Source organism: Petaurus breviceps, unplaced genomic scaffold, assembly GCF_028583685.1.
Source record: "Petaurus breviceps papuanus isolate PSGF00001 unplaced genomic scaffold, PetGlider_PUasm1.0 126, whole genome shotgun sequence".
NCBI lineage: Eukaryota > Metazoa > Chordata > Mammalia > Diprotodontia > Petauridae > Petaurus > Petaurus breviceps.
This window is the reverse complement of record NW_027185655.1, coordinates 7744168-7758934: the sequence shown is the minus strand read 5'-3', so window position 1 is coordinate 7758934 and position 14767 is coordinate 7744168. Positions and strand designations below refer to the sequence as shown.

The 14767-nt window shown below is 40.7% G+C and overlaps 2 protein-coding genes across 2 annotated transcripts in view; one reads left to right on the top strand and one right to left on the bottom strand.

The window, feature by feature from the left end:
- The first annotated feature begins 2161 nt into the window (after positions 1–2161).
- The window catches only part of COPS4 (COP9 signalosome subunit 4), a 314835-nt gene continuing 302229 nt past the window's right edge, over positions 2162–14767 (top strand). Inside the window, exon 1 of the mRNA XM_069092427.1 lies at positions 2162–2166. The gene's annotated coding sequence lies outside the window, so the exon portion shown is untranslated. The remainder of the gene's footprint in view (positions 2167–14767) is intronic.
- SCD5 (stearoyl-CoA desaturase 5) overlaps positions 3500–14767 on the bottom strand; it is a 67216-nt gene continuing 55948 nt past the window's right edge. The window contains exons 4-5 of the mRNA XM_069092455.1: positions 12072–12304; positions 3500–5261 (exon numbers count right to left, since the gene is read on the bottom strand). Coding sequence (XP_068948556.1) covers positions 5071–5261; positions 12072–12304 — 424 coding nt within the window. The 3' untranslated portion in view covers positions 3500–5070. The remainder of the gene's footprint in view (positions 5262–12071; positions 12305–14767) is intronic.

Sequence of the window (14767 nt, the reverse complement as noted above, 5' to 3'; positions counted from 1 at the left end):
TTTGTCCTCGTCAGTGTGCATCCCTTTATCTTGGGTTTGCTTACTGCACTCTCCCTTGGTCTGTGCAGTCTTTCTGTGGGTCTCTGTACTGAATGTATTTGTGGTTTCTTAGAGCACGGTAACGTTCCTTTACATTCATGGACCACGGTTAGTTTGGTTGTACCCTAATCAATGGACATCTACTTTATTTCCGGTTCTTTGCTGTCACAAAAAGGGCTGCTAGAAATATTGGAGTATATCAAGTTAAACCTCTACCTCTTGCTCTTTCTAGCTTTCTTTTAGGTTCAGTTCAGATCCCACCTTCTGTAGGAAGGGTCCAGTGAGTCAGTCAATTGGCATTTATTAAACACCTACTAAATGTGCCGAGTGCTCTGGAAAGTACCAGGAATATAGAAGAAAAAAAGCAAAAGATGAATCTCTGCCCTCAAGGAGCTCACAGTCTAATGGGAAGACAACTTGCAGTCCTCGATGCACAGATGATTTATACCCAGAAAGTTGGGGTTAGTCTCAGGGGGAAGGCACTGAGATCAAGGTGGCTCCTTATAGAAGGTGGGACTGCAGCTGGTAATCGAAGGAAGTTGGGATGATGAGGAGGGAGAGGAGTAGGCTTGGGGGACAGTAAGTGAAAATGATCAGAGTTGGGAGAGTGAATGTCTTGTAAGCAGGGAGGCCAGTGTCACTGGACCAAAAGTATGTGCCTGCCCCTCCAAGCTTACCCTCTAACTGCTTGGTCTGTGTTTTGTATGTGTACTTTGTGTAACGGCATGATAATCTCCTGGTTAGAAAGGAAGCTTCTCAGTCTTGATGCCTCCCCCATGCCAACAACAGTAGCTGGCACATAAAAGATGTTCCACAGTGCCAGAGGACCTGGGGTCAACTTTTAATTCTCAACCTTACTTCCTGGCTAAGTCACTTAGCCTCATCCTAAGTTTCCTCATCTACAAAAATGATGGGGTAGTCCTTGGCTTTATAACTATGATCTTATGAATTCATTTTGCTTTGACCCCATTAATTCCTCCCATTCCAGCGAGATTAGAAATAGCTTAGGAGTTGTTGTTAAGTCATTTTTCAGTTGCGTTTGACTCTTTGTGACACCATTTGGGGTTTTCTTGGCAAATAAACTGAAGTGGTTTGTGATTTCCTTCTCTGGCTCATTTTTCAGGTGAAGCAACTGAGGCAAACAGGGTTAAGTGACTTGCCCAGGGTCACACAATTGGTAGGTGTCTGAGGCTGGATTTGAACCCAGGAAGATGAGTATTCCTGACTTCAGGCTCTGTGCACTGTGGCACTACCTAGCCTCCCAACTCAGGAGTTTCAGTGGTGGTAATTTACAGAGTTTTAGAGTTGAAAGGAACCTCAAAGTCATCTAGTCCTCCCAGTTTTCTTAAATGAAGGGTATTTATTCCAAGTCAAATTTTGGAAGGTCTACTCCCACATCTCGATATTCCTCCCATTGCTGTTCATATTATTTCTCTAAGTCTTTTAGGTGAAAGTTCTCAATGAGTTTTCATTTGATGTCAAAGGACTTTCAAACACAGACTAAATAAGAAATCTATAAGGTAGTTTTGGAAAAAAACTCTATAAAGAGTTTTGGTCTTTGGAACTCAGAGGTCATCTGGGAACCGATTGGTGGAATCTTACATTAGGAAGTGACTCTTTGGTCACTCAGTGACTCTTTGGTTTAATCTGTTGCCAAAAAGAATTCCCATTATCACCTCCCTGACAAGTGGTCCAGTCTTTGCTTGAAGACTAACCCTTCCCACCCTGCCAAAGATAAGGACATCACTGCCTCCTTAAGCAGCCCATTCCTCCGCAGGACAACTGTTGGACTGTTGTGGTCATTCAAAAGTTTTCCTTGACCCTAAATCTAAATTGACTATCCATTGTTCCTTGATCTCGAACAGAACAAAATCTAAGTATCCCAACACCTCCCCCCCTCTCCCATGACAGTCCTTCAAATACTTTTGAGATAGCTAGCATGACCTCCCTGAGCCTTTTCTTCAACAGGTGAAATATGCCCAGGTTCTTTAACTGCTCCTCATGGATTCAAACCTTTCACCATCCTGATTTTTTTCTTCCTGATGATGGAGAAGGAAGATATAAGGTGCTGAGAGCCCCTGGATGAGGGAGGAGCCTCAGACCCCCTCCCTCCAAAAGTACATGGGGAGAGAGCCCTAGCATCACTGATTTATTCTCCCTACCGGAGTAGACGTGATGCCATGAGCACTTCACCCTGCTATTACTTCTGTCCAAGTTGTGTCTATTATTCCCTGATGAACATGGAGGACTATTGGAGACAGAATGAACTGGGCTGGGACCTTGTGTGCTTTGAGAGGTCATAAAAACTAGCCACCTGAGCCCCAGTGCTGGGAGTCCATGCCAGAGTTTGTGGTCAGATGAGTAGGGGGAGGAGTGAAGCCTGGAGCAATTCAGTAGTGGATTGAAATCAGTCCGTAGGGAGAAGGAGGAGCTCATCCATCTTAATCCACAAGTGCAGTGAATGTACCTTTGTAATTGTGTTAAGTTTAAGGCTACTCTACTCGGGGACCAAAGTAATAGACGGAAGAGTGTGCCCCCAGAGGTATAAAGGGGAAATGGTTATACTTCTATTTTTGCTATATCTTAGTAAATAACCTTTTGTAAAGGCTAATTGATGTAAACTAGTTAAATGAAACTGGAGAGCTAATTATTGAGTCAATCAAAGATATAATGGAGTTATTAACTGTAACTGTTGATTGAAATGGGGGAAGGGAAACAACCCAGAAGGGATCTCAAATCAATGGTATTAGAAATATGGTCCACTATGCCTTAGGGGTACCCCTAGAACCCAGAGAAGAAGATATATTCTTCATATAGGTATCCAACTCAGAGGATATAAGGGCTACGTTACTATATGAGGTTATTTTATTTTATTTCTTATATTTGTGTTGTCAATAAGTAATCTAGACCTAGCATTAAGTTGGTCAGATCTAACATTTTCTTGGTAGTTTTTCCTCTTTTTAATCCAAAAACTGTTTGATCAGATTTGCAAGACTCCAAATAAGTATTCTTATCAACTTTTATTAGGGACATTCCATCCCTAGCCAAGAGTCTTGGCATCTCATTCTCAAATATCACTTTCTTAGCCAGCTATTTGCTTTCCCAATTAATTTTTCACTTCTTCATTCCTTGACTTCAGAAAGTAGCAGTGAGGAAATCCTAAATCATGAGTTCAGTTTCTTGCCCAAACCTTCATAATCTTTGGCAATCATTTTAACCCAAAACTCTGTTTTACAGATAAGAAACAGAGGCCACCCAAAGGATGAGTAGCTAGCTCAAGATCTCACAATAAGTGAGAGAGCCACAATTTGAATCTAAATCCACTCCATTATCCAGAATATGTAATCTGCCCATTGTTCTAAATTAAACATGAAGCCAAGGATGTGCTGATTTGTTTACTCCTTTAGTTGAGATACTCAATCTTCACAAGAACTTTTAATAACTAGATAAATGCACAAACTAATTAATAATCATTTATTGTAAATCACTCTGGAATATACACACCATTAATGGACAAATTAACACCATTAAATACCCTCTGTATCAGGTACATTATGAGGACAATTTCATATTGGAATCATTTCTTTAAAAATTTTTAAATTTAAAATTCTACAACTTTCCTAAAAATTATTGTCTTCAAAGTGCTCCAAATGCCAATGATGTAAGACTTTTCTCTTGTGCTGACTAACATGTAACACAAAGGGTACTATGCTCCATTAATTCAACATGCTCCTTACCAGGCAACTTGACACACATTTTTTTTTTAAAATTCAGAAGCTCATTATGTAATCATCATTTCATATTTTGATGCTAACTTAATGGATGCTGCATGCACTTAAACATTAGTAGACACTGAATTCTAGATAAATGCCAGTTAATTATGATCTGATTGCCTCATGTGAAAAATTAATAGACTTACTCAGAGAGTAGCTGAAGTACCCAGGTATCAGTGACAGTGATTGATTAAACTATAAACCAGTTCTGTCAACATTTAAATGAGGGCTTTATTTGGCACCAGGCATATTTGCACTAGACTCCTTTACAAATGACACTGGCAATGAGGATAGATAACAGGCTGGAACAGTAGATAGAAAGCCTAGGTCCAAGTCCCACCTTTGTCCCATCTTGGCTATGTGACTCTGGGCAAGTCACTTATTCTCTGAGTGTTCTGGGTAACTTGCTAAGACTGTAAATTGCAGAGAAGGTGCCGGCCTAAATCAGTAGAGGGAGTTTCTTCACCTGGGAAGTTCCCATACAAATAAAATCACAGGTCTAAACCATAACCCTATGAGAAGAGATGAAATATTTAAAGGAGCCACAATTTACAGGACCAGTTAGGGGTATAGCTTTAAACACAAAGTTTGCAGAGTAGAAAACAAAATTAGCAAAGAAACTGAAGCATCAATAAGCTTAGTAACAAGGTAAAAAATGAGAGCCATTTCCCTTTTTCTCCTCTGTATTATTTTAAGTCAACTTTTCTCTTTCTAAAAAAACCCAAACAATCCCAGTCCTTGAATAAACTTTCTTAAAAAGCATACTTAAACCCCTCCTTTTTCTTTTCTTTTCTTTTCTTTTCTTTCCTTTCCTTTTCCTTTTTTTTTTGTTTTCTCACTCTGCCTACTACATTCTTCATGTAGTATATCTCCAAAGCCATGTTTGATTAGTTACTAAAAAAAATTTTTTTTAATGTTCATCATAACTTGGAAAGACTAACCAATTCCTTCATCTGGTCAGGGTCAAGACCATGTATGATAAGCTTATGACTGTACATTTAACATACAACTACAAAGACTATTCCATATCCTACATCTTGGAACACTAATGATAAAAAACAGCTATGCTGACTTTTCCTCTTATATTTCAATTAAGTGTTTGATTTGAGACATTAGACAAGCTGATTCTTAAAACAACCCCCAAAACAAAACCGCAACACATTCCCCCCTCCCCAACAAAAATGAACATCAAGATTACATTGCTCAAAGCAAAGAACCAATAAGTAAACAGCATATGTTTTGGATAAAGGTCAAATAGTCAAGCACTGCCATCTCCGGTCCTCTCTTTACGAGCTTGGATCATCTGCTTGGGAACTCGTTTAAGATCAGTGGCCAGCCCTAACCAGGACATGAAGTCAATGAACCATGTGGTCGGGTTGAATTTTAAGCCAAGTTCACTGGCAGAATAGTCGAATGGGAAAGTGTGATGGTAATTATGGAAACCTTCACCTAGAAAACAAAGACAACAGTTAAGAAATTAGCCAACTTCTTTCCAGGTAGAAAGCTGGTGCAAAATAAAAATAGTAATAACAATAGATATTGCTATATCACTTCAGTTTGCAAAGCCCTTTAGCATTCATTTAGCCTTACGAGAAACCTCTGAAGTAGGTGTCTTGGTTCAGGGTCAATATTAACAGAGAGAAAAACAACTTTGAAAGACTTTGTAGAACACTGATTAATACAATAACAAGTCATGAGTCCAGAGGACTGAAGATGAATCTCACTACCCACCCCTCACCAGAAAAGTCATGGAATTCAAGATATATATTTTTGGACGTGACAAAGGAATTTACTTTACTGAGCTATGTATATTTATTGTGAGGGTTTTGTTTGGTTTTATTGTTCAAATAAGAAAAAGAAGGGGGAGAGATAATAAATTAATGCTCATAAAATATTTTTTATTTTTTAAAGATTTTTCTTTTTGCTTTTTGGAGGGGAGGAAGGTAGGGCAATTGGGGTTAAGTGACTTGCCCAAGGTCACATGGCTAGCTTTGTGTTAAGTGTCTGAGGCTGGATTTGAACTCAGGTCCTCCTGACTCCAGGGCTGGTGCTCTATTCACTGCGCCACCTAGCCACTCCCAAAATAAAGTTTTAAAGCCCTATTTAGTAAGGATGCAATAAAATTGTTCTCAAAACTTAATTGATCCTTGGGCAAGTCACTTAACTCCCAATTGCCTCACCAAAAAACAAAAACAAAACTTAATTGGTATAGGAGACTCATGTTTGAACTGTTGACATAGTTTCCCAGTCATCTAAGGCATATAAAACCTAGGGCACCAGGAGTAGGGGTTCCTTAGATTTGATTTTCTTGTTGCTTTGAATATTAACACACTTGACCAGTGCCCATATGAAAAAGAGGGGAAGTACATCCAATTGAACCAATACTGTATCTTTGCCGGTTATCTTTACCATAATATTAAGTAAACTTTTTTTGTTAAAAGTTTTTTTTAAAGTAGCAGTAAAGAATGGTATAAGACTTAAGTAATCATGAATGCATCTTTCATCAATTTTTAACTGAGTATTGAGGAACCATATAATTTTATTATAGATGCAGGAGTGTGCTGGAACAGCTCAAATCAGCTCTCAAGAGACCATTGTTAAATTTTTAATGTGAGCATTGGCACTTGGAAATCCGCAAGTGCTACAAATCTGAGTTTAATTTGTTGTTTTGTTGATTGTCTAGTCTGGACTAAGGAAACAATGGGAAAATGTTAATAACGCAGATTAAGTTTAAGTATGTCTGGCAAATGTTTCCCACCCACCCCCACTTCTTAGCTCATATAGAGTCTGTACCAAGTTTATTGGATCCAGTAATTAGGTCCATCTCCTGGTTGCCAAGGTTCTCATCTCTCTAAGCTTCCTTAGGGCAGAGACAGCTTCATTCTTTGTACTTGTATCCCCAGTGCCTAACACAGTGCCTGGCACACACATAGTTGGCATTTAATCAATGTTGAATTGATTATGAAGAGGGTGGTTTCAGAAACACCTAGGAAGACTTGCTTGAACTAATGCAGAGTGAAGTGAGTAGAATCAGAAGAACAATTTGTACAGTAGCAACAATATTGTAAAAACAATCAATTTTGCAAGTCTTAGGAATATCATTCAACATAATGACCAACCATAATTACAGAGAACTCACGATAAGACAGGTTACTCATCTCTTGATAGAGATGTGATACACTCAGAGTACAGATGGTAATTTATTTTTTGGACATGACTAGTGTGGAAATTTGTTTTGTTTGACTTATGTGTTTGTGAAAGAGGATTTTGTTTTTCTTGATTTCTCAGTGGGAGGGGGGGGATAAGGGATAGTGGTAGAGTGAGAGAAGGCAGATTTTTATTTTAAAAAAATTTAAATGTAATTTAAAAAAAAAGAAGACCAAGAAGAGGTAGAAGAGGAAAAGGAAGAAGGGGAACAGAGGAAGGTGATGGAGGTGGTGGTGGTGGTGAAGATGATGATGAAGCTGTTGACTCAGAGTAACAACTAAAACCAACCACATAGTATTTGACACTCTCCACTAATTAACAACATTAAGCAAGTCCATTTAGCAGGTCAATTCATTCTGTGATTGGATGATGCATTTTTCAGCAAATTCATTCTATGAGACCCAACAGGATAGAGTTTTCCTATAGACTTCCTAAACTTTTCTTTAGAAAATTCAACCACAAATTCAATGAGATCCACAAATTTCCAAAGGTTCACCTGCAATGTTTGAGATTTGAGAGAAACGGTTTCATGGAAATGTTCAATATTCATTCTGCTGGGTTCTCTAAATTATAATGACTGAAGAAAGCATTTATTAAGAGCCTACTATGTGCTAAGGTTGGACTTGGCTGCTGGCGATAGAAAACCAAAAGTGAGACATTTTCTGCCTTCAAGTAACTTACATTCTAATGGGAAAGACAGCATATATAAATGAGTGGTAGGCAGAGAAGGGAGTTTTTTTCCTCATATTTTGCCTCCTGGCTTTCCTGGCTTCCTTAAAGTCCCAACTAAAATTCCACCTTCTACACAAAGTCTTACCTGTTCCTTCCTAATTCTAGTACCTTCCCTTTGTTGGTTATTTACAATTTACTTTGTGTAACTTGTTAATTCATGGTTTCCTACGTGTTGTCTCCCTCATAAGATTTTGAGCCTCTCCAGGGTCTTTTACTTTTCTCCATGTCCCAAGTGCTTATCATAGTGTCTGGCATATAGTAGTCTCTTTATATAAATGTTTATTGACTTACTGATTGACCCTTTCCATAAGCAATGGTAGTGTTATTTTGATTGCTGTTTTAAGAGAAAAGGTGGAAGGGGGAGAGTAGCAAGGGGGCATCAGGGCAGGACAAGATGTCCAGGCTGGGATGTATATGAAGCTTGGTCTGGGACAGTTAGATATAGTGAGTTAGGTGAGCTTATATTCTCACCAATCAAGACTCCCAGACTGAATGACTTAACTTAACTCTCCTTAGGTTAAGTTGCGATGAAAAAACAATCTAATAATACCTTATTATTATTAACTTTTGTTGTTATTCCTCAAAGAAAAATCTTCTTCATTGAGTTATGTTCATATTAAATACTCAACTTTTATAGAGAATCAACATAAGAAATGTCCATTAGAATAAAGCATCTTTATTGTCTGTGGTTGAAGAGATGTCCACCATACTCCCCAACATCCCTTATCTAAGAACCCATCCAGGACTAAGGGGAGGTCATAAGCAGAAGAGAAGATGGATAGAGTGGAGGGAAGGAAAAAGCCTTTATCTCCTGATGAATTTGCATATTTTATTTTAATGAACATTGAGAACGGCATTCCTTCCTTGCCTTGGCTACTCTGAAATGGAGTTAGATTTGGGACTCAATAGCAACAACTAATTCCTTCCAGATGCCCAGTAAAGTTTGCTTTCTCTACCCCTGTTAACTGGGTTTGGATCTATTTTTATTGTTATTTTGAATTGCCTTGCTTTGTGATGTATTTAATTTTGAAAGCTGCCTCTGATCCCTTTTGGAAACACTCATGGTACATATCCCAAATAAGGATACTTTATATACTAACAGCCCAGTGAATGAAACAGACAATCCACACTATAGATTTGGTCACCATATGTCCCAAATTCTGTTGGAATAGCACTTTCAAGAACAGAAAGTGTCCATTTAAGGATGTTTTGCCAAAGGAATATACTTTATTGTACCATATGTCCCAGGTTGCCCAGAGGTAGCTGGTGGCACGGTGGATAGAGCACTGAGCCTGGATTCAGAAAGACCTGAATTCAATTCTGAACTTCTTACAGATGCTTACTAGCTGTGTGACCCTGAGGAAGTCACTTAACTTCTCTCTGCTTCAGTTTCTTCAGCTGTTAAATAGGGATAATGCTACTGCCTACCTCCCAAAGTTGTGAGGAGGATCAAATGAGATATTTGTAAAGCACCTGGCACTAATGAATGCTTGTTTCCTTCCTTTCTTTTGAGTTGGGAAATGCCATTACTGTGATCAGAAGAGGCTGCAGTGATCAAGAAAGATTTCCCAGGGGAAACAAGACTTCAGTGGAGCCTTGAGTGATACACAGAATTCAGAGAAGTGGAAAGGTTGTTCCAGGCTCAGGAATTTAGTCTTCAAATCTCCCACCTTGGTATACATGTAATGATAGTATATAGGAGAGATGCCATGTTTAGGGAGAGGCAGCTGCAGGGCCAATGGAAAGGCCCAATGGTTCTTAAGGTTTTGCGGAAGGGCAGATGGTAAGTGAGCCAGACTGGCTGGAGCATTGAGGAGAGATAAAGTTAGTGTAGAAACACATCCTCCTCAGCATTGGGTTCAACTGACAAAATCTTATTTGCTTCTGATGTTGAACTATTTGGGGGCGGCCAGGTAACACAGCGAGTAAGAGCACCAGCTCCAGTGTCAGGATGACCTGGGAATCGAATCCCATGCTCAGACACTTAGCACCCACCCAGAAACACCTGGCCATGTAACCTTGAGCAAGTTACTTAACCCCGATTGCTTAAAAAAAAAAAGATGTTGAACTATTTGACAATGTCAAGGACTCAATAATGAGAATCTTTGGCTGCCTCCACTGGTTTGCCCACCCTATTGGTAGCAGTTGGTCAATAGCTGAGGTTGGTGGTAAAGGTGATTGTGAGGGATCGATCCATCAAATGGTGATGGGGAGGCTAAGATGGATGTAGAACTGGTGGTTTGGGGGATGGGATGCTGCTACTTAGCCTGGGGATTTGTTCTTGGGTCACCCTAAACCACTGTCTGAGGGGAGGTGGTGTGCTGGTTGTGGCAATGCTTCCCTGCTTTGCTTTGGCTTGCCTACTTGCATGTGGTGGTGAGTGTTAATGATGGGTGGGAGGGTAATATCTCTTCAGAAGTCAAGTGGAACAAATCTACTCATCACAGCTCTTCAAATACTTGAAGACAGTTGTTGTATTTCCAATAAGTCTTCTGTTTTAAAGGCTGAAACATCTGCTGGGAGCCTTCCCCACCCCACCCCCATTTCCCAATACACCAGCTTATGCAATTATTGGATAAATGACAGCAATTCTACCAAATTCTATCAAAAGCATATGGACTGACAGACAGTGGGAGGATGGAGTTTCAGTAAAAAAAATATAATAACAATTACAAAGAAGATAAGACTGCACAATTAATAGCATTGGTTCTATATCATACTTATGTTCAATTACACTGTTACTGTAGGTGTTTGATCAAGGGAAATTTCCCAGTCAAATTGATGAGCTTCCAAGAAGGGAGACTTTGAGACTTCTGAAAGTATCTTTCTATAGAGGGTGTGAACATGCCCAACTGCATATCACTGAATGGACTTAGGATATCTGAGTAAGTCTTTGTGATTTGAGATGTCTCCAAAATTATATGGTTGGCTTGTACACCTATGGAAAGGGAATATTCCTCATGTCCTTGCTGCTGCCCCAGTAGGGCAGCAGATCCAAGAATAGATCTGGGTCCTTACCTCCATAGGAACCATTAATGGCTGCCTTGAAGGCATAGGAAGCCCTAGAGTAGAGGTCTTGGACCTAGCCTTAAAGCTGTGAAGAGGGAACCTCATTGTCCAAGTGGTGAAAGTTTCTGAATCTCAGTATCTTGGGATAGAGGATGGTCCCAGATGGTCTTCATAGCATGGTCCCAGAATCCAGCCTTTGAAACAGAGCAGGGAAACTTGCAAAGCAGCACTGGCCTTGAGGGATGGCTTCTCAAATCACCTCAGATTCTGAAGTTCTAGAGTCTAAGCTTCTCTTAGAGAAGGAGGAGTCCCTGAGGGTACCTGAGTGGTGCCAGCCTTTTGTAGGGAAGAGGGTTGAGCACCTGGCTCTTGTAGCTGGAAGCAGTGGACCACTCAGTAAGGGAACTATAATCGCATTCCACTATTACCTTAAGTTGTAACCTGAGGGACTAGTGAGAAAGCGATTTCCATTTGGGGATAATCCAAGCTCTGAGTAGCACCATAAGCCTAGATGACAATATTCACCTCTGTGGGGTTAAAGGTGAAACAAATTAGAATATTGGGGTGTTTCCTGTCAAGTTACTCCAAGCTTGTTTCCCCTCAGAGGGCAGCACATGAAAAGCAGAACTCACCAGAGAAGAGGGAGAATTGTGAATCTTGATTTATGGGTTATGTGTCCTTTATGTGTTTTATGCATTATTTATAGGTTACTGAGTCCTTTTTACTTTTTTCATTTTCTATGGGGTGAAATATAGGCTGTCTTGTACCTGATAGCTGCATCAGTACCTTAAATATTTGTGTGGAATCTGGGAGACCCATTTTACCCACATTTGTGGAGATACAAGCTCTATCTTGAGATTTTCTAATAGTAGGCTCTGGATGGGACATAATGAAGCAAAGAGAGATTATGATTTCTTGGACCTGGTCCACATGAGTCAAGAGTCTGTGAGACCTGGGCTGTAAGTTACATTATGATCTCTAACCCTTTGGGGGGGGGTTATTTTGTGTGCCTATTAGCTGTTGGTTTTTTATAAGAAAATTCTGCTGTATTGTTTCTATTTCTATAAAGCTTATAAATCTCCTTTCTTCCTACCTCTCCTATTCAAAGATGTGGTCTTTGTTTTTATAGCTGTGGTTGCCATGGCACTGGGTGAAGCAATTAATTAAAGTCCAAGACTTACCAAGGCTGTTTGTGTGGACAGGGTAACACCTACTACTCCAGCCATTACTGATGACTCTTCAGAATTCCCATATGATCCCCCACCACCCACTTTAAGTCAGAGCTCCCTTGCTTTCATACTCCCTACTCACCAATGGCACCCAAAGTAACAAATGGGTTGTCCCGGGGGCTGATGTGCTTGTCATAGGGCCGGTAGCCATACATGTGGGCAGCACTGTTGACCAACCAGGCAACATTGAGGGAGATGGTGTAACGGAGGATAAAAGCCAGGAAGCAGGCATTCCATAGACTCTCTCCCCAGACGTACCAGGGCACCCATGTGGGTACGGCAAAGCACATGAGCAACACAGTGGTCTTATAGTACCTGAAAGAGAAGATGGCAGAATAGCTGTAAGCAGGACTTCTCCATCAGTGGAAAGGAAGAGGAAGAGCTAATTACTGGAAGGCGCCACCCCTGCCCAAAGGATAGTTAATAGGCTGGCTCTTTTAACACTTGCTGTAGAGGGAATAATCAGGTGTGTGTCCATTCTCTAGACAACTTTCAAGAATTAGTCAACCAAGATGGAGGAGTAGAAACAGGACTTCCACGGGTCTCCAGCTTCCACCTCCCCCAATTCATGTAAAAGGGGACTCTGAACAAACTTTGGAGCTACAGAAACCACAAAATGACACAAAGAAGCTAACCTCCCGCTGAGGACAGCCTGGCAGGCCAGCAGGAATCTGACATTGTAGCACTCTGGGAGCTGACCTGGACCCCACCTGAGCTGGAGGTGTTAGCCCCAGGGCTGGCCTGACCAGCCTCTGGCTGGAGGGACTTCAGATCACCAGCAGCTGTGGTGGTTTCCAGAATTATCAACACATAGATGCTAAGGACACAGTGAGAAGTCAGTGCAGTGTGGACTTTAGGATCCAGTAGTTGGGAGTGCTGTTGGCCTTTGCCCCCTGGGCAAGAAGCCCCTGAGGAGCCGCAGCCATGCAGCTGCCACCACATGGCAGCTTCAGCTCCTGGCCTGCAGACTATAGGGGGACCAAGTGACCAGTCTGTGGGATAATGCTTCTTGCTTTAACCTGCTTGGATCTGGATTGTGGTCTAGGGTGGAGATCTTGGGGTATGCAACCAGCTTGCCAGAGCATGTCGAGGCTTCAGAGAGGGCACCCAACTAACAGCTCCAGAAGCTGTGAAAACCCCAGCAATTTGGGACAAAGCTTCCCTGTGTGGTAGCAGAGTCCTACTGTGGCAAAAAGCCCAGGGGTCAAGTAATTGAGTGGCAACATGACCAGGCAAAAGAAGCAAAACAAACAGAGCAAACCAACTTTGCACTCCTATTTTGGCCACAAAAAAGGATCAAAGCATGGAACAGGAGGAAGACAGTGAAGTCAGAACTCCTGCACCAAAAGCTTCAAAGGAAAATATGAGCTGGTTATAGGCCATAAAGGACCTTAAGAAGCAAATAAGAGAAGGGGGGGATTGGGAAGAGAAATGAGAAGGATGCATGAAAATTATGAAATGAGAGTCAACAGCCTAACTGAGGAAAATAACACCTTAAAAAATAGACTAACTCAAATGGCAAAAGAGGCTCAAAAAGGCAATGAGGAGAAGAATACCTTAAAAAGCTAAATTTGTCAGATACTCAGCACCACACCCAGAAATAACTGGCTGTGTAACCTTGAGCAAGTTACTTAACCCCGATTGCTTTAAAAAAAAAAAAAAGCTAAATTTGCCAGATGGAAAAAGAATCTAAAAAGCTCACTGAGGAGAATCATTCCTTCAGAATTAAATTGGAGCAAATGGAAGTTAGTGACTTTATGAGAAATCAAGATGCTGTGGGGCAGCAAGGTAGCACAGAGAGTAAGAGCACCGGCTCCAGTGTCAGTACGACCACTCAATTACTTGACCCCAGATAGAATCCCAGGCTCAGATACTTAGCATCCACCCAGAAACACCTGGAAGTGTAACCTTGAGCAAGTTACTTAACCCCAATTGCCTAGGGGTGGCCAGGTGGCTCAGTGAGTAAGTGCAGAGGGCTCCAGTATCGGGATGACCTGGATCAAATCCCAGGCTCAGATACTCAGCACCACAACCAGAAATAACTGGCCGTGTGACCTTGAGCAAGTTACTTAACCCCGATTGCTTTAAAAAAAAAAAAAAGATGCTGTTAAACAGATCCAAATAAATCAAAGAATAGAAGGCAATGTGAAATATCTCGTGGGAAAAACCACTGACCTGGAAAATAGATCCAGTAAAGATAACTTTAAAATTATTGGACTACTTGAAAGCCATAATCAAAAAAAGAACTTAGAGATCATCCTTCAAGTAATTCTCAAGGAAAACTGCCCTGATGTTTTAGAACCAGAGGGCAAAATAGAGGTTGAAAGAATCCACTGATCACCTCCTGAAAAAGATCCCAAAAAGAAAACTCCTAGGAACATTATAGCCAGGTTCTGAAACTCCCAGATCAAGGAGAGAATATTATAAGCAGCCAGGAAGAAACAATTTCAATATTGTGGAAACACAATCAGGATAACCCAGTATCTGGCAGCTTCTACACTGAGGGATTGGAGGGCCTGGAATATGATATTCCAGAGGTCAAAGGAGCTAGGATTAAAACCAAGAATCACCTACCCAGCAAAACTAAGTATCATGTTTCAGGGGAAAATATGGTTATTCAATGGAATAGAGGACTTTCAAGTATTCTTGATGAAAAAAACAGAGTTGAATAGCAAATTTGACATTCAGATACAAGAAGCAAGAGAAGCATGAGAAGGTAAACAGGGAAAAGAAATCATAAGGAACTTATCAAAGTTGAACTATTTATATTCCTATACA